The sequence below is a fragment of the Aythya ferina genome (assembly GCF_964211825.1).
Source record: "Aythya ferina genome assembly, chromosome: 3".
NCBI lineage: Eukaryota > Metazoa > Chordata > Aves > Anseriformes > Anatidae > Aythya > Aythya ferina.
The window spans coordinates 117,962,016-117,981,588 of NC_140298.1; the positions used below are offsets into that span (position 1 = coordinate 117,962,016).

The following is a 19,573-nucleotide window of genomic DNA, read 5'->3' on the forward strand; positions in this document are numbered from 1 at the left end:
TGTCCGTTCTCAGAGATGGCTTTTGCCTGATGTATGAAAGAGTTCAGAAACAACAGGGGCTGCATCTCCCCTGGGCCCATTCCAGGATAGATAATTGGGTTTGTACTACTAGGGAAGTGGAACTCACCAGCCAAATACAAACTTGAGATTCTGCCAATTTAAATCACATAATACCAAATATATATACACAAAATATACTCCAAATATATACCAAATATATATCAGTATATACCAACTATATATACACTAACACCAAACATAAATCAATCTCAATTGACAAAACTCTCCGGCCCAAAGTGAGGTGCCAGTCTAGTTGAAATCATGCAATCCAGATACTTGATTGTCAGTGAAAGTTCCAAGTTTTGTAAATTTGCAGCCTCCCACCTACTGTTACGATTTATAAAAGCCATTTCTTTACTACAGGGCTATGGGACACAAAGAGTTGTGTCTCACTGCTTTTGGATGATGGGTTCCTATTAATCAATGGGTTCCAGCACCACTAATTTACTTGTTTGCTGCAGTCCACTTACACTTACTGCAGTTGAGTAGTGTTCGTCGAGTGTCTGGATAACAACAGAAGATACAAATGCAAAGCATAATTAGATAAAAATTATAAATAGAGATTAAGTATCTTCAACAAGAGTGGAAAACTCAAATTCTGCCCAGGAAGCTGCTTGATACTGTCACGAAGTGGTACAGATGTTAGCCACGTCAGGCAATGTGCTGGAGACAAAGCAAAGGAGCAGGAGCCCAAATATTTACGCTGAGAAGTGCCCTGAGCACTGCCACATCCACGCTGGACTCCTCGAGAGCCCTCTCGGTTCACAAAGTCAGCTAGCAACTTCTATAGCAATGCCACAAACCCAGACAGCACCACGTGAGGTGATGGCTTGGCCAGCTGATCTTACTCTTGTTCATAAGGACGCAGACCTCTAGAAGTCCCTTCACATCACATTTTCTATCACTCCTTCCTGGTTTTTATTAGTCTCTTCCCCTCTTTCATAGGCAGAGTGAGAGCTGAGCTTCTTGAACACTTCCTCTACCTATGCCACTCCTCTTTTTAAGACAAAATATTTTTCATTTGCTCATCTGGAGCCTCAGTTTAGAGGATCTGTACAATCCAAGGGTGATGATTCAAGGTCATGTGCAAAGTCAGCAGCAGAAGGACGGATCCAGAATCTCCTAGATCCCAGCACAGAGATCACAAACCCACCCTTCACCCCTTTCAATTAAAAACCCCCAGATCATCACGTTAGAGTTTCTTGCATCTCACGTGGATTTTATAGAGTTGACTCACGGGGACAATGACTAGTCCTACCACCCGTGCCATCCTGTCACACAGGCTGTAATCATGCTACTTTAGAAAATTGCACTGGCAGGAAAAAAGAAATCATCCTGCTGCCAGAAGCAGATTAATGAAAGAAGATCTCTGGAGTACTGAAAATCCAGCTGCCTGGAGGAAATTCACCCTCCAACTGAACTACGGACCTCAAGGAAGTCTGACGTCCTCCGGGCTCGGGATCAGCAGGAACACGTTGCAATGAGCACCACTAGCTCGCTCACCAAAAATACCCAAGAAAGAAGTGGTAATCACAAAGGATTGTATTAAATCAAAATGCTGACTTCTGTCACACGTCACTCCTTCCCATAGCAGGTTACAATTTGCCATTGTACGATCACTGTTCGCAATTATAAACGGAATGGAGATGACAGGACAAGTAGACTCTCTCCTAAATAAATTATATGGGGAAGAATTTTCCCTCCCATATACATAAAAGAAATGGCAAAATGCATCATCAAGGGAAGGCAACCGGTATCTACAATACAAATCTGCTCAGACACCTCAAACCTGCCATTCATCAAGTCTCTGGTAACTGGCTTTCACCTTCCCATATAGATTTGTTCAGTGACTGTTTTGCATTTCTTTAATGTTTCTTCCAGGAGAGATTTTCAGAAGCACCTGGAATGCATCAGATTTGGAGAAGAAATAACTGACAGTGTCTTAATTCTTCAGTTTGTAAGCAAAGTCCTAGAATCACATAATACGTGCTTGCAGAGGACATCTATCAATTTAGGAGATTAGCAAATGCTTGTTTACAGAAAACCTGCAAAGATCAAAATCATACAGAAACAAATCTTTCCCTCTGTTTTCACGAATATTAAAAAAAGGAAATGTTAGCTGTCTTGTGTTTTGTTTTGTGTTGTGTTTTTTTTTTTACATCTAATTTCTCACCACTTCCCATCATCGCTAATTCGGTAATTTTCTTTTCACAATTCAACTATTTAAATTTCACTTGGTCTATCTTTGTGTTTGCTGAGCACCCCTGTGTGTAGGTTCCAAACCTTCGGGGGTTTTATTTATGTTACAGCACTGCTTTGAGGCTGCCCTCCACTGCACAAGATGCTTTGTGTGTTTAGCATAATACAAAGCTAAGTCCTGAAGATCTCGTATCAATTAAGACAGAGACAGAAGGACAAGACTGAATTGTACAAGCAGACTAACAGTGAAGGTTAGCAGAACTGCACACTGAAGAGTTCCATTATGTATTTTTTCTGAAAAATGACCTCTGCATTTTACTATTCTTATGCTTTTACTGTTATTATTAGTATTTTCTTTACACACAATAGGTTAGTGCCATAAAAACTAAGCTGAGAATTGAGAAATCTGAATAAAAATTCCTGCTCTACCACAAATCGCTTTCCTTGTGACCTCAGGAAAACACTTATTTTTTTGTTCCTTTTCTCCCTATGTGTAAAAAATGGAAAAGGCAACACTTCCAAACCTTGCAGAGGCATCATCCATCAAAGCATTTAGCTTGGCTGCAAAGGGCTCATCTCTGAATACTCCTCCCTCTCTCCTTTACTGTAGTACATAGAAGAAAGATGTTAGTTTCTGAAAACATTTCCCCCACCCTCCTTCTACACCTGGAGCCTAAATCAAGAGCCAGCGTCGCCTAACAAGGATACATTTATCTCTTTAACCTTCGACTTCTGACCATAGCTTACTTGGCGCCCAGAAACAATTCTGGTGACAACTCAAGCAAATCACACTGCACGACTTCAAATTATCGTTTGCAAAAATTTGGCATCTCACCTGCCCCACGTAGGGCTAAATAGCTACCCCCCGAGAAAGCTGCAGCTATGTGAAAAGGAGCTTCAAACAACAAGATAGGAAATTCAGCAGGAACTATTATTAGCTCCTGTTTATACTGTCATTTTTCTTATCAGTAGGAGATTATTTATACAGAGCCCAACCCAAGTGCTTCTTGTTTATCTTATTACAGACACCATTAAAAAAGTTTCTATAAAAAGCAGCTCCCGTATTTAGGACCAGCACTAATAAGTGTTATGCTAGGTTTTTGCTTCTTATCAATCATTTCTTTATTTCCAAGTCACCATTTAATATTCTGTTACTATTTTCCAGTCTGCTCTCTTCTCTCCGTACACAAGGCAGCTCTGTAGAATGTCTTCCAGGTTTAATTTTCCATGTCAGATTCATTATCTAAATGACTTTAAAAGTTTCTGGTAATTTTATCAAGACTAAGAGAGCCTAAAAAATTGTTCTACTGCAACAGCTGACTTTAACCTCCAGCTCCGTGTCCCTCTCTTGCATATCCTTGACCTCCATCACTTCCCACCCACTTTCACTGCAGCACAGGAAAAACAAAAGGAAGAGCAGTTTACAGTTGCAGAGGCTGTAAATGCAAGCCTGTTCGGTGTATTTTGTAGGTTTGGGGCTGATATTCCATGAGTGCACTGCAATATTAGAATTAAGAAAAAGAAGAAAGATATTTTTGAATGAAATCTGAAGTGCCTTGAAGAATTAACGAAATTAGGTAAAATGGAAGTTTTGAGTTGCAGAAGTTGCAGTGGAAGTTCCTGCACCAAGGACAGAGATGACAAGATATAGAATGGGGACAAATATGACTGTAAGCACAAAGGATGCAGTACTCTCTGATGACCTAATCCAAGACCTGCAGTTTGAAGACATGCAAATACATTTTTTAACTAATATTCATCACTTTTATGTCTGATTCAGCCAACTGCAAACCCAGCAATAATAAAGAAGAGGAAGTTTTAGGTTCCTAGCTAAAGGTCTAAGATCATTTTGGGTCAGATATAATTTTGCTCCTTTCCTCTCTCCATGCCATTCTCCCATTTACATACTCAAGCAGAATTTTTAAAGTAGCATAGAAACAGGTAGAGACTGAAAGGAAAAAGTTCATAGCATGGGTGGCCAAGTCAAACAACTCTCCTCCTGGGCAGAGCCAGCCATACATTTTTCATTTCATTTGTTTCTTGCTTCTCTTCCCAGGGCAGAAGAGATGAATGGTAAAAGCTGAGCTCATAATATTCTGCATTTTATTTCAAGTGCTGAACAAATGATTTCCAGCTGATGCAGGGTGGCAACCAGCAATTGGGCAAGTCCAATACACCCAACATCTGACATCCAGCCTCCAGAAACAGCTTGCTGTTTGGATTTAAACTGGTGGTGAAGGATGCCTGGAGCTGGAGAGGAGTGAGGGCATCACGACCTACATACCACCACGCTGCCACCAGGCTGTAAGCACTGCAGCCTCTCTGGGTTGCTGACCAGTTCCTGAAGAATCGCCTCCTTTTGCACGCTTTCACAGCCCCTTCACTGGCCAGAAAATCACCTTGATGTGTAAAATGCAGTGAAGACGACCCTGAGACACAGATCGCTGGAAGCTGAGCAGTAATCTGGAGAGATATCACTTCACACCTATAGTCCTTTCCTATGCCATCTCCTAGTGACCACTCTGAATTTTATCTATTTTTCTCTCGTTTAATGAATGTTTTACAGAACATCTTTACCTGAAAGCCTCTAAATAGGGAGATGATAACATCTGGGATCATATATTCTGAACAAGAAGGGGTGATGGACACACCTGAAGAACACACAAATCAGCATTCATCAGGTCTAAGACAAGTCTGGAAGTGAGAGCCCTGGGCCACATGCCTTCTGCTCTGGGTCTCCATCCTGAAATATTTTCAGCCACTCTTCACTGTACTGTGCCTTTGAAAAGAAGCTGATGCTTCCCCCGGTAAAGCATGCTCTTTAACCCGGTCCCTTCAATCTCCTTGAGATTCACTACAGCCATAATTATGTATTTAATAGTGTCGCTTAAGTGCTACCCATCTGCATACACAAGGCTAAGGGTTACATTTCAAATGAAGCAGCTCCCACAGACCTTCCCCCAGCAAATACACGGAGGATAACTGTTCAACTGCAAAGGGTGGCAGGGGGAAGACTCACGCATCACCTTACAGCACAGGCCTTGCAGCTACCTTTGTTTATGCAAGTGCATCAGGTGCAAAATAGTCACTTCGTTTTCGTATCTGAAAGGTCTACTACAAGAAGGACATCGAGGCCCTGGAGCGTGTCCAGAGCAGGGCTATGAAGCTGGTGAGGAGCTACAAAGCTCCTCACAAGTCCTGTGAGGAGCTGCTGAGGGAACTGGGGGTGTTTGGTCTGGGGAAGAGGAGGCTCAGGGCAGACCTTATTGCTCTCTGCAACTGCCTGAAAGGAAGGGGTGGGGAGCTGGGGGTCGGCCTCTTCTCACAGGTCACCAGTGACAGGACCAGAGGGAATGGCCTCAAGTTGTGCCAGGGGAGGTTCACGTTGGAAATGAGGAGACATTTCTGCTTAGAAAGAGCAGTCAGGGATTGGGACGGGTTGCCCAGGGAGGTGGTGGAGTCCCCGTCCCTGGGGGTGTTCAAGGAGAGGTTGGACGTGGTGCTTGGGGACATGGGTTAGTGGTGACATTGGTGGTAGGGGATGGATGGACCAGGTAATCTTGGAGGGCTTTTCCAACCCTCATGATTCTGTGACTCTATGCTTCACTTACAGGAGGAACAGCCTGGCAAAGACAAGACAAGCTCCCAGAGGCTAAACACTGACTCCCCTGAGGGAAGGCCTCATTGCTCCCTACAACTAACCAAAAGGAGGTAGCAATGAGGAGGGTGTCCATCTCTTTTCTCAGATGACAAGTGATAGGACACAAGAAAATACTCTCAAGTGGCAGCAGGGGAGGTTTAGATTGGACATTAGGAAGAATTTCTTAATGCAGAGGGTGGTCAAGCATTGGAAGGGGCTGCCCAGGGGAGTGGTGGAGTCCTCACCCCTGGAGGAACCACAGATTCCTGGAGATGTGTGTATGTGGACATGGTTTAGTGGTAGGTTAGGTTAACGGTTGGACTTGGTAATCCTGAAGGTCTTTTCCTGCCGAGATGATTCTATGAGTCTGTAAATGATTAACAACTGAAACCCAAGACAACAGGTTGAGGATGGAAGGAGCAACATGACAGGTGTGAAGAGACTGATCTTGACTTTGCTACGGTCAACCTGCAAGACAGAGGCATCAAGACATGCACTGAGACGTGGTCAGTTAGATCAGCTCCTTTTACTGATACAGATCATCTTAGATTTAACACAATAATTCTGATTTAATGGCCCTGCATGCAGTAGTCCAACTGACTGAGGGGGAAAAAAACAACAAACAGACAAAAATTTTCTGCCATTTTTTCTCTTTGCACTACTTTTGAAGGGAGAGGGCTACTTTGACTTACTGTAGATACGAAGGGTGCCAGAATTTTGGGGATCAATCTTTGAGTCAGAAGTTTTTCTGTTGTCTGCCCTCATAAAAAGCTATGCAGTGGTTAATTTAGATGTGAGACATTTCGGGACCATATTCAAGCAAGAACTGCACATAAGTAAGGGATTGACCCGCAGACTGCCAAAATGTCACAGTTCAGGTCCGATTCAAGCAAGTAGACTTAGCATTAAATTTTTGAAGTACTAGTGCTAACATCTGATAAGGCTAATAACATTCCTTGGGGTAATAGAAAATGTTAATCTCATGATTTTACAGATGAAACTGAAACCAGGAAAGGACAAGTAATTTGCCCAAGACCACAGATGTGCAAGAAATTCCTGGCTCCACGGCTCAAGCACCCGTTTTTGCCTGCCTACCTCAACTGCTAGCACACACAGCGTCTGCAAACCCAGATCTCCCAGGCAGATGGGTTCTCATGACATTTCAAACACTGGAAATAGCAAAAAAGAACAACTTCCCTCCTGTTGGTTTGGCATGCCTAGTCATTGAGGATCCTTGAAAAGGATCTATTCCAAGATCTTTATTCAAGCTTGGTTTTAAAAATGAATAGATGTTATAACTATAATATGGGGTTGGGTATTTATTTCATCATCAAGTCTTCATCTAAGTATGCTGCTAGCTATGCTGGTCTGGACAAGCAGAATGGACCTGTAAAGGAGAACTAATAGTGCCCCACGGAGCAGCAGTAGGATTAGTGTTTGTAAAGAGCTCTGAAATACACCAAAGGAGTAAATGGTATCACTGCAGTTTGCTCATTTGTCCTGAATGTGAAAGAGGGAAGGTACAAGGTAGAGGTTGAAAAAGAACTGCTTCTCCTTCTAGGTAAAATCTGAGCCAGAATGGACATCCCCGTCAGCCTCACATCTGATTTTCACTAACTGTGACTCAAAGACGAGCAACTGAAAAAACTTTACAACTATCATAGAGTGCTGGATGCAGCGACACCAGCTTTAGCTGTGTCTCCAGATTTTTCATAGGCATTTTACAATATGAATATGTATTATATATACCTCCATCCACAGAGATGTAGATATGTATCTATTTGCAACAAACAACTCAATAATTAAGGAAAAAGGTTTCATTCTAAGATAAAAACTTTGGGCTTATTATAATGCTGTAAAATAAAATCTGCTAGCATAAGCCATGAGAAAAAAAAAAAGAAAAAAGAACAAGTGATTCACAGGGGAAGTTCCATGATGTGCGGGACAATGGGTCTTAAATCAAAGGCATACATTATCATGACTAAGCTGACAGATCTGCACTGCAATGCAGAAAGCCAAGCAATATTCCAGCATCTGCACCATGCACACATAGGCAGTTAGACACAGTTTCCCAAAATGAAGAAAGGACTCCTGAGCTCTTACCTGTTACCTGTGCAACAACTGCTTGGGAAATTCTCCGATTGGCTAGGAAGGCTTTGATTTCCTCCTTTATCACACTGCTGTCCCTCCTACCAAAACAAAAAAAAAAACAAACAAAAGAGCACACAAAAGACAGACAGACCAAAGTGCACTTTGAAGAAGCAAAATGGCTTTATTTCCTTTATTTAGGGGACGAGGAGTGGGGAAGGCAGGCATTAGAATAGTCAAAGTGCCTCACCAGTGGACACTTCTTTTAACAAGTGTCACGTTTGAGCAAAGTACCCTAGCAGGAGAATAGATGACTCATGTCCTATATAATTCATATTAGGTGCAGGGCTGCCATATGGAATGTACAAAGTTTCATTACACAGGGATGAATAAATCTCTCATACCAGCATAAAAAAAAACCTCAGTCATAAAAATGAGGCACAAAAATAAAAAATAAAGGATAGCAGGGTCTGCATGGTTAGCTACACAAATGAATACACGTACACAAACCTTCTCCAGCCTTTCAAGGAAAAGACCCAGAGGAGAAAGATATTGCAACCTCTATCCCCCATCCCTACCTCCCTAGTCCATGGCTTGCACTGAATGAACAAGCACCAGTTATTAAAGCCTTTGTAAGATTTTTAAAAGGAGCACAAAGATAGTTCAGAAGGGACTGTGCTAAAAGGGAAATAATTTGGCAATTGCATAGGGACTGTGATATACGGCAAATTTCAATTGTGGAAGGCACATACTTTTCCCTCCTGCTTCCTCCCTTCTTCCCTGAAAGGTGCAGACAATTAAAGTAACTTTATTAGGCTTTATTATTTGGTGATCTTCCTTCTCCTCCTCCCTTCCTGCCCCAGAAGCTTCCAAGGCAGATTTAAGCTTGCAAAAAGCAAAATAAATGCTATTTTGTACTTTGTTGGGGGGTTCATTTTTATTTCTGAACCCAACACTCATCCTCCATAGGTCTGAAAATAAAAGAGGTTTCAGTTTAAATAAGCACTAAAAGCATTACTTGGGACTTATTTCATAGGAACCCAAAACTCAAAGGAATGATTAAAACTTCAGCAATGGGAACTCCTGCATGCTGCTATCCTCTTCATCTTCCTGTATTATTCCATTATCCTGAAGTTGACAGGGAACAAGGTTGATGGGTTTTTCTTGCTGTTCATCTCTAATCCTCTCTCCCAAAGCCACACCTGTACCCTAAATCTCCAAATATATTTTCATCTGGGAGACTATAGACCCTAGTTACCCCATAAGTATTTTATAAATGTTGCGGTTTCAGGGGAAAAGAAAAGAAAAAAAAATCCCCAAAAAACAACAACAGTCCAACATTATAATCCAAATAGTTTTGCGACATTTGGTCTTTTCCTGTATTTCCTTTTGCTACTGAGCCCACCAACTCCATCTTTCACCGTGGTGGAACAGTCCCTCCTTTAACCTTTGCTATAACGCAAAGGAAGTGGCTAGAAGTAAAGGAAGGTCAGTCTGGAAAAAAAATAAAACTAGCTCTCACTAAAGACTTCTGCTTCTTTTTTTTTTTTTTTATTATTATTTTTACTTTCCTGCACTAATCTGCAGACTGTGCAAATCCAAGAGGGAGTCAGCCCCTGACACAAACTCTAAACAGATAACATACATGCACTGCAGATCACAGCAGAAATCATTAACCAAGCAGCTTCCCTACTACATATGGAAGGAAACTCAACTGGTACCAATTATGGGAGGAAGACTCATGTGAACTGAGACTCAGAAATCTTCTGAATAAGAGTAAGGTGGAAATTTAGTGAGCTAACATGAATTTTAATCTTTGGTACTGCATGGGAAAAAGCATTGCAACAGGAGAACAGCCTCTGGTACGTCTGTGTGTGACCAGGGATTGTCTAAGAGGCAGAAGAGAGGTACTGAGATAGTAACTTTATGGGAACTAGCAGGGGAATAACTAAAACTCTCCTGGTAATACAGAATCACAGAATAACTAAAACTCTCCTGATAATACCTATTGATACTAGAGCAGTCCTCCAACATGCTGATTTCTTCTGAGGGACTTCTTACTCTGCCTTTCCAAACTCTTTACAAAGACTTCTACTAACCTCATCAGCTCTTCCACTTTGTCATCAATGTCCAAGTCCTCTTCCGAAGCTTCAAAACTGTACGACCTTTGAGCCAGGCTGTTTGCGAGCGGGTAGCGGGTAGGTGACATCTTCCCGTTGAACGCAGACAACCTCTCGTTACTCTCCCTCCCGTTCTGATTAGTAGTGCAAGGCTGTGGGGAGGTGTCGTAACTGTTGCTCGGTGACGGGGACATCCCCGAATGCTGGGTCTGTGTTGAAGCTGTGGCTGTAGAGGAAGATGCTGGGACATTGTTGGTGCTGTTGCTGTAGGAACCGCCTCCGTAGCTAGACCTTCTTCCAAATTTGTCGCTATGCTCTTGATCAAGACGATCCAAGGTTTCCAGCGCGTGAAGGATTTCATGTCTGGTCATTCCCGTACGTCTCAGGCGCTGAAGCAGGTCTATCTGCTCTATGGTAAATCTTGGTTCGTCTGTGTAGTGAGACATGGTTTCCAGCAGACTGAAAACAAGGTGAAACGCAAAAGCAAATATTTCAGTTCAACAGTTCTCTGTGGTACATGGTTAAGCACCTTACTTACAGGAAAGCCCAATTCTGGTCCGACACTAAGCCACGCATCTCCAATCAGGCTCAGCACATGTCAGCAAGACTTATTTCTTCAAAGTTTTCAAACAACATTCCTCTTTCCTACTAGTTTTCCTTCCACCTTCTCCACTAAACCACCAGTTACTACTCATCTGCTTTCGATAAACCTGTTACGGAGAGGCGGTGGCTGGTCAGTAATTAAGGCTGCAACCAGTTTTCACACCAAATTGTGCTTGTTGCCGACTATCCAAACAGAAATCTCACGTTCCCAAACTGACCAGCTAGGTCCAAGGCCAGAGGTGAAGTTTTTGTGGAGAAATTTTAACTGGTTATAACATGAGATTTATAAATCACAACTCTTTTGAATGTGAAGTACAAAGAGTTCCAGTTGCCCTAACTTTTTGTTGCTACCTTGAAAAAAGAAGATAAAAACATGCCGAGCGGAAATTCTCGTGGCCTGTAGGACCAAAGTTGATTTGACTGAAGTCCGATTTCTGAAGTTAGAAACTTTTGAACCTGGGATGTTGTCACAGATCGCCTGCCCTAAGAAGGAAAGTGCAGCACATCCAATTATTACTGAGCTTTCATTTAAAGAAATAAAGTCTGCTGCTTTCTTCCCTCCGAAGGCAGGCTTTTTGTGTAACTCCATCAACATGGTGGCTCATCAAAAGATTTTTTTTTAACTCCTAAACTTCCCAAGGTATCCGAACAACGAGCATCCTATGACTTTGCTGCAGAGCCCACAAATGGACCTGAAAAAAGCACAATGTGCTCCTTTAATCTCTTTTCCTTCCTAAATCTCCTCACAACAGAGCCAAATGGCATACAAATGACGAGATCACCTCCTTCAGACCCCAGGATCTGGAGAAGAAGGGACAGCAGACGGAGGGCAGATGGACTTTGGCAAAGAGATCAGGGCACACTCTAGCCTTTTTGTGCATCTCCTTAAGAGCCAAGGGTTTATTAAGGTTCCTGCAGGAGAGCAGGGTAAAGAAATCACTCAGACTCCAGGAGACACGACAAAGCTAACGCTGAATCCTTACGAGCAAGAGCAGCCAAAGAGCAGCCTCGGGGAAGTCAAGCAAGAAATCCAGGGACTGTGGAAAACCACAAGAAGGATAATGGCTCTCATGAGGCCTTCCAGGCCTCCAGGCCTCCCTAGGCCTTCCAGGAACAGGACTGCCCATAAACCTCCACAGATTTCAGAGATCTCTCCTCTTTCCTAGTTCTGCACTCACACACGGGACTAGCACATGGTCCCCAATGGCCACCAAAGAGCGAGAAGCCTTTTTCCATCACTGCTTTTACTCTTCTTTCAGACAAGCACATCACACAGAACCAAATTTTGGGGGTGTAGCAACAGGATCTCAAGGTAGCAACATCTCACAACACCAGAAGCCACAAGCATGGTGTTTGGATGCAGCCACCCAGTTTTTAAGGGTAGTCCTGTAGCATGGATGTGCCTGGGTGGCCCTGAGAAGTGGTTTGCTTAGGAGAGCTGTAGCTAGAGGATAGCTATGTGGGGATGTTGTGCTACAAAACCAGGATGCACGCATCCAGGAAAATAGCATTTGCAGCCTGGAAAATCCAAAACCGATAAGAAGCTCTTATCTTCGGCCACTTACAGCTAGCATTGAGTCCCTTTGATTGTTTTAGCATTAGAAATGGGTACGTAAGGAAAAGGAAGCAGGAGGACAATACAAGGGGATGACTCCCATCCAAGAAAATGACCATCTGTGAAGACAGACGGACTACAGCCATTTGAGTGCTTCGTTCCAGTAGGAATGTGCTGTCCTTCGGGACAATCAATTACCGAAAACGTACGAGCCATTTTCAATCTTAAAAGACAAGCACCCGGGTTATTCCGCTCACACAAGGGCACGGCAGCCAATGCAGCAGTGTTCGAGCAACTGACTGGAATCGTTAACAACTGAAATTTGGAAGCTGAACCTCAGGCTGAGACATTGAGAGCTTGACCAGGAGCATCTGTAAACACACATCGTGTGCTGGGTTTGGCCTCTGGGTTTGGGGAGGCTCAGCCCTTTTATCCAGATCTGCAAGAAGTGCCACACTGACTTACTGTCTCACATCACCAACCCCTTACACAGCCTGGAATTCCTTTTAGATTAACCCATTTTTGCCATCTTTTTTTACCTGTCTTTCTAATCTTACCGTTTCCTGAATTATTTATCTGTCAACACCAAGTTTCATGTCCTCAAGACTTTCATGTCCTCAAGTACTTTGTTGAACTGAAGGATTTAATGAACCAGTACATTCATGCAGAATTACCTCTAACAAAAATTCCTACTTTACTGACTCTTCAAGTTTTAATACCAAAATATACTTTACCTAGTTTAATCTCCAGTTTGTCACAGACCTAGCAACCCCAAACTTGTGTCCTTCTAGTCCCGTGAACTGAAAAACTTGCATCTGACAAAAGGGCGACTTTACAGATGGCTTCAAAAATGCCACACAACGTCAAGAACCTAACGTTTCCTGCAATGGTCTGTTGACATGGGGTAGATCTTCCCTTTAGGATCAGGGTGTGATCCCATGCTTAATTTGTCTAAAACGTCAGGGCTCAGCTTCTAGATTTGTGTTCTTGAGCCAAATTGAAGTATCCTTTAGTACTACTGAATTAAACCTAATCAACTCCAGTGTTCTCATATGCAAGAGAAATAAATGGTTGACTTTCTGTGATACATGGAATTATGTAGGAAAGTGATCTGGCCTCCCCTTTGTCCCACATTGATGCAGCAGGGATCTGCTGTGCATGTACAGTGATTTCAAATGCACAAGGATGCAAGGGCTGCTGGACAAGGCCATGAGAACAAGATATTCAGTGACCTCCAACTCATGGCCCACAGAGTCCTGTTAATCTGTGGACTGCTTTGAAAAGGCATGAAGAAGGGTAACCCTACTGTTAGATTAAATACTTGGGATCAACACAACTACTCGAAAAAACATGGGCAATTTGGAAAAAAATAAAACCAAAGTCAATGAGTCCACCAGTCAGTCTGCCTGTGGAAGTTATTCTTCCAGCCTCTAACCATTCAAGAGGACTTCTACCCCATATAACTTTTCAACACTTCAAAAGAAGATATGAACACCAAAATCATATACAGGATCTCCCTGCTGCTCTCACCAATGTCATGTACAGAGGTAAAAACTCCCTTGCTTATAGTTACGTGCACAGCACATATTGCATCTGACAAATTTATTGACATACTTCTTACTGGTCTTGTGTCATTCACATTTTCATGTTCTTCTCTACACAACCATAAGATCTAGAAACAATGCTTCTGAGACAGTTTCGTGTGTTGAAAATAACTGCAGGAATCGGGAATTTTCCATTAAAAACCTAAAGCAAATATTGCAAAACTTGGTATTATTGAACACATTCCAACACTGCCAACTACCTACCATTTTTTTAATGAATAACCCCACTAACATTGTTTAGAACGGTTATTCTAACAAGGCTTCAGTTATTTTCCATTTTCAAAATATTTTAATAAACTTATCCTGTTTAAAGATCAATTTACAAAGCAGTTAAGTAAATCAACCATTTTAGAACCATCTTAATTTCATTCATCTCATTAATTAATGGATATTCTCTACTACTTCCTCTCTCCCCACCCTTATTGCTATAAGAGCCTCTTATCCTCCTGAACTCCTCTGGCTAGCTTTAATCCAATTTGTTTCCCCCCCTCTTTTTCCTTGCGAAAAAAACCTTCAAATGCAAAAGCAACAAGAAGCAAAATAAGATAGAGACAAGTAGAACGATTGGGGGTGTGCAAGAGAAAAATCAAGGCAACAAAAATTGTTCCTGGGAACAAGATTGGAACAGGCTGCTCTGCTGTGATTAAACTTCAGCAAACTTTGCAGCCGATGTAGCAAAATATCCTTAAAACTAGCAGATCTCCGTTTACCAAACCTCTCACCAGTCTTGATGGGGAAATAAATGAAAAAAGTGCCTACCAGGGGAGAATCGCCATGCATTTTTTCTCCCTGAAATTTGGAAAGTGAGACTTTTGTAAAGCACTAATTAAACTCAAAACTAAATTTGACCAATTTTGCAACAACTGAATTTGGGTCTTAAAATGGATCAAGCTCACTTAGACCCCGATAGGAAAAAAAAAAAGTAGTTTAAAATATCAAACTTATTTATATTTCTTACATTAAGTTAGCAGTCATGCCCCATGTAAGATGGCCCAATTCCACTTGGTCTCTATATAGCCTTAAAACTTCATGCTTATCTTTTGTGGCTCATCCCAAAGGAACCTGAGGTGCCTAAACACCAGAGTGAAGGGAGACCTAAAGGAGATAAAGTAAAAAAAAAAAAAAAAATCCACCTTTTTTAACCCCAAATCCACAGAATTAAAGTATCCAGCTGGTCCTAACTAGTACGATGTGGCATCAATCATTTCTACTTTTAACACCACTTTGTGAAATGAAGGCTGTTTGGGGACATAAAAGCTGTTTAGTGACATTGCCCTCAACATCTCCGTCATACCACCAAGAGTTTTTTAGCCTCTTATTTTTTTGTATGAAGCTCTCCCTGTAGATATGGGGATCTTCCCCTCTTTGGAAGTCCTGATCTTGAGCCAGGGACACGTGGCCAGACATAGAGGTGTTCTCTCTCATAGAGGAAAATAAAGGAAAACACAGGAGGATTTTCTCACCTACTACCATGGCTGAAAACCATGCAAATTCAGGTATCATTTACCCAACACTAACTTTCTAGGTGGTGAACACAGCAGAATAATCCCATTAAAAGGCCAAGAGCAGGAAGTGGAGAACTCCATGTCCAATTGAACTTGCAGAAGTTCAAAGCAATTCAATTACCCATTTGGGAATAAGGCCAGAACACTGGCCTTAACACCTCGAGCACTTGAGAAAATGGCTCTGGACTCTTCAATGATCAGAAGAAATCATTTCTTCCTCTCTGCTACTTACTGTACATGAGTAGGAAGTACTCCAGCATCAGTGAAGAGATCCTTTGCTGCAGAGATCCCTCTCCACATCTCCATTAAAATTCACTGCTTTATCTAATAAGCTCTGCAAAGCTCAAGATACTTACAAAACCAGTTGTACTTCCAGATATGAGACCTATATTTGATATCATTCCGCATAATATGGATGTGGGCTACTGCCAAAGTGTTCAGGACAGAATCCCAGGTCTGGTAATTGGTTTAGGAACCATTCTGATAAAGTCACATCAACTGTGGCAAACAGGATGGGGAGAGATGCCAACTTCCCCCTTCTCCGACATATGGCATGTCCTGCTGGTGCAGGGCTGGCAGGGCACTTGTAAGCTTATCTTTTATAACACCACCACTTTTGGTCACATAAAACGCACCTTGCTGTCACTGAATGCGATCTTGCACTTCAAATAAAGGTGCAAAATCACAAGGTAAAGTTGTGCAAGTTCAGCTTTCCAGCCAAAGTGTAAGTATATAGCAAAAAATTGCCTTTCTACAACTAGTTAACCAAGCACATTTTCATTATCACAGTGTTTCCATAGTGTGAACTCCTTAGCCTGTGAGTTTTTCCCTTCGTGAATGTGCATATAGTACTGGTGAGAGGTGCTATCGGACCACCGTGGAGATGTATGTCCTCCGGCTGTCACAAACATACAGCAAGGATCCTTGTTCAGTATGAGTGGGCTGCTACATTTCCCTGCTACGTGAGGTCTCTGATCTAGACAGCAAACAAAAATGGATATTCAGCACAGCACTGCTTTTTCCAAAGGTGATAGGACTTCCTTACGAAGCAGCCTGATATTCAGCACCCTGAGTCACACCAACACTCCAGATACTTCCCATCAGAAGTATTTTTTATATTCCCCTTTCACATTATATTCCCCTTCCACATTTCATCCCACTGTTACCCATCCGGGATGCACCTGGTCCTTACAAGATGCTCAGAGGGAGTTTCTTTCTGAGCTAAAGCTGTTCCACAGCCACAATGGTTGATGTGCATCACAAAGTGAGCACCACACACACGAGTTCAGAGGCTAAGACTCCAAGTCCCATCAAGCGCAGCTTTAAGACACTGAAGGAACTCAGTTGGAACATTTAGGGCAGAGCGCTCTCTCATCTTCGGAAATTCAAGCTTTGGCCTTTTCTGTTCTTATTTAAGAAGTGCATCTCCTTTTATTCACAGCCAATTTAAGCGCTTCAGAAATGCCCAAAGCCTTGCACCACATTAAGCAAAGCCGCCTTCAAAACAGTAGTTGATGCTATGAATTTTGGGTCCCAGAAGAGGATTAAGGATCTGACTCATCTGAGCCAACATTTATGCTTATCAGTTGCAACTCCAGTATCTTCAGTGGAGTTGTACCAGTTTTCAAGAGGGGGAAAAAAAAAATCAGGCCTCAAGTGCTCATCATGTCAACGAACACAGAACCATCCTTACCCATACGTTAGCATAATTATCTCCTGCACTCTTAGTTCTGATTTTCAAAGAGGACTCTACTCCCATTCATCCTGATTCACAAACAAAATGTAATGCTTGTAATGACTGCTCTCATCCCAGGCAAACGAAAACCTCACTTTGCAGCAAGGAGTGAAATCAGACTACAAGCTGATCTATCGAGGTTAAACGTCACCGGCTCTGTTTATGAATGCAAAACACCGTCTTATGAATGCAGAACACTGCCATACGCTTTCGATCAAAATGGTGACAGTTAATAAGAGCAGCCTGAAACTTCTGAAAATAAATCCAACGTAATCAAATACTCACCGCTACACAAATTACAGAAGGCAAGCTGAGAGCAGAATATCAACATATCATTTCTTCAGGAAGCTTCAAGTTTCCTAGCTAGTTAAAGAGCACCAAACCCAGACACACTTTTTCTATATAAGCTGTTCTTCCACTCAGCCTTTGATGTTCTTTGCTGCTGATAAAATATTTTTTACTGGATACTGGCACACTGGCAGCAAGCAAACCCTAGCAGTTTTGCCACTGATTCCACGTGGGTAACTTGCTGTCCTTTATAGTATCCACTTTACATCTTTGGAAAAGGGAGAGAGAACTCGAGATCAATCTTACAAGGGAAAGATGGAATATAAATGCCAATTATTGTCATAATCCAAGTCTTACAAAAGGCACTGACCTCTGACTAAGCACAGGGCTGGCAGCCAGGTACTTCTGAATTCTGCTCCAGGCCCAGACTGATTCACACTGACACCTTATCTGTCTAACCCTAACGTTCCCTACTTCCACAATGAGGGCTTCCTGCTATTGTTGCAATTCTCCAGCAACGAGGCAGGAATTCAAACTCTGAGGCTGGATTCAAGGGCACAAGGAGGGATGGGCAGGACTGACACACACAGAGAAAAAAGCATAAGTGGCAGCTGAGCACCGAACCAGAGCCCAAAGCCCAAAATTGTGCCAAAAGCAAAGGATGAAGCCCCTAAATTTGGGAGCCAAAGACCAAACTTCAGATACATAAACTCCGTAACAGAATCAGGGCAGGATTCCTGTGGTTGAGTTACACAGTTACACAAATCTCTCAACACAGTGAATATTTTTCTGTAACTCACAGGAAGAAACAGAGTTATTGTGTTAAAAAAATAAAAATAGAATAAAACACCACTACCAACTGAGACATGGGTCTAACCTAGACATGGGCCTACCCAACATGGGCCTAACCTGGATATGGGCCTACCCAACATGAGACTAACCTAGACATGGGCCTAAACTGGCAAATCCCTTTTTTTTTTTTTTTTTTTGCTATCAGATTTACAGGGGTAGATACAATGTCATCTTCTGTTTCCTGTCAATTTTGGTCACTCCTGTATTAAAAACATGAAAATCTCGGAAACTTTCTGTATCAGGTAGTTGGACTGTGAATACTGGAAACACCTTTCCAGAGACCAAGGGACAAGAAATCAATATTGTGCTAATTTTTGAGACTGAGAGCTCACAGAAAGGGACTGGCCTTTGGACAAGATGAAATGACGTGTTCCAAGGCCCAAAGGCATTCTGCAGGAAGGCAGACCAAGCAACTGGCCAAAATGTGAGCATTTCTCACCACATGGTCATCCTACATAATCCATCCATAGCATCAGACATGACAAGGTGTAGGACATGCTTTAAAAGATGCCGTCACCAGATGTGCTCTTCCACATCTTAAGAGAAAGAGATGCTCTGAAGTATTATCACAGGCACCTGTGTTCTCCCTCAGGATCCATCACTAGCAGTAACAATTAACAACTTCCTTAAAAGAAAAAAACTGTTAGTTCAGAAAACTAAAGTCAAAAACCAGCAAATACCTAAAATTTACCTACCCCTAATTTTGTGTTCAACTACAAACCAATTTTTTCCCCCCACTAGAAAACAGCCTGCAATCATAGTTTTACTGGGATTCAGCCTTAGTGAAGACAGACATTATACTTGGAGAACAACTCAGACATAGCTTACCAGCAGCTCCTTGAAGAATATAAATCCTAATGGCAAAAACATGGGCTTTTGGCTACATTTGCTTCCATATTAGAGTTTTACTTAAAAGCATTTTAAAAAGAAACACACATCCTATTAATGCTCTTAAAGTAACAGGCATCTCTCATGTAGTCCAGATCCAAGCTAGGGAGATTTTTTCTCATATGACATTGAGAAGACATAGTTTGCATTCTCATAATAAATCCAAATCTTTACACCCTAGTCAGAGCAGGAGGAGAACACCTCAAGACACAAGTCCTGAGGGTGCAGATGCCTGAGGGAGAGTGAACTGACTTCCCAGCACACAACAAGAAAAATGGGTCCCTTCCAGCATGGGATATTTTATGATTTTAGATCCCTGCAGCATGGGCTGGTCCTGCTCTTCTCCCCTCCTGCATAGCTTGGGGGAAATCTCCACAAACCTGTTCAGTTCACTAACTTAGCAAGAAAATAAACTAACCAACCAACCCATAGCTAC

General features: G+C 42.2%; 1 protein-coding gene across 20 annotated transcripts in view; it reads right to left on the reverse strand.

The window, feature by feature from the left end:
• Positions 1 to 19,573, reverse strand: part of HMBOX1 (homeobox containing 1) — a 115,626-nt gene that overhangs the window by 51,223 nt on the left and 44,830 nt on the right. For all 20 annotated transcript variants that reach the window (XM_084513298.1, XM_084513294.1, XM_084513305.1 and 17 more), the window contains exons 3-4: positions 10,087 to 10,566; positions 8,003 to 8,088 (exon numbers count right to left, since the gene is read on the reverse strand). In XM_084513298.1, the coding sequence (XP_084369424.1) occupies positions 8,003 to 8,088; positions 10,087 to 10,566 (566 nt within the window). The remainder of the gene's footprint in view (positions 1 to 8,002; positions 8,089 to 10,086; positions 10,567 to 19,573) is intronic.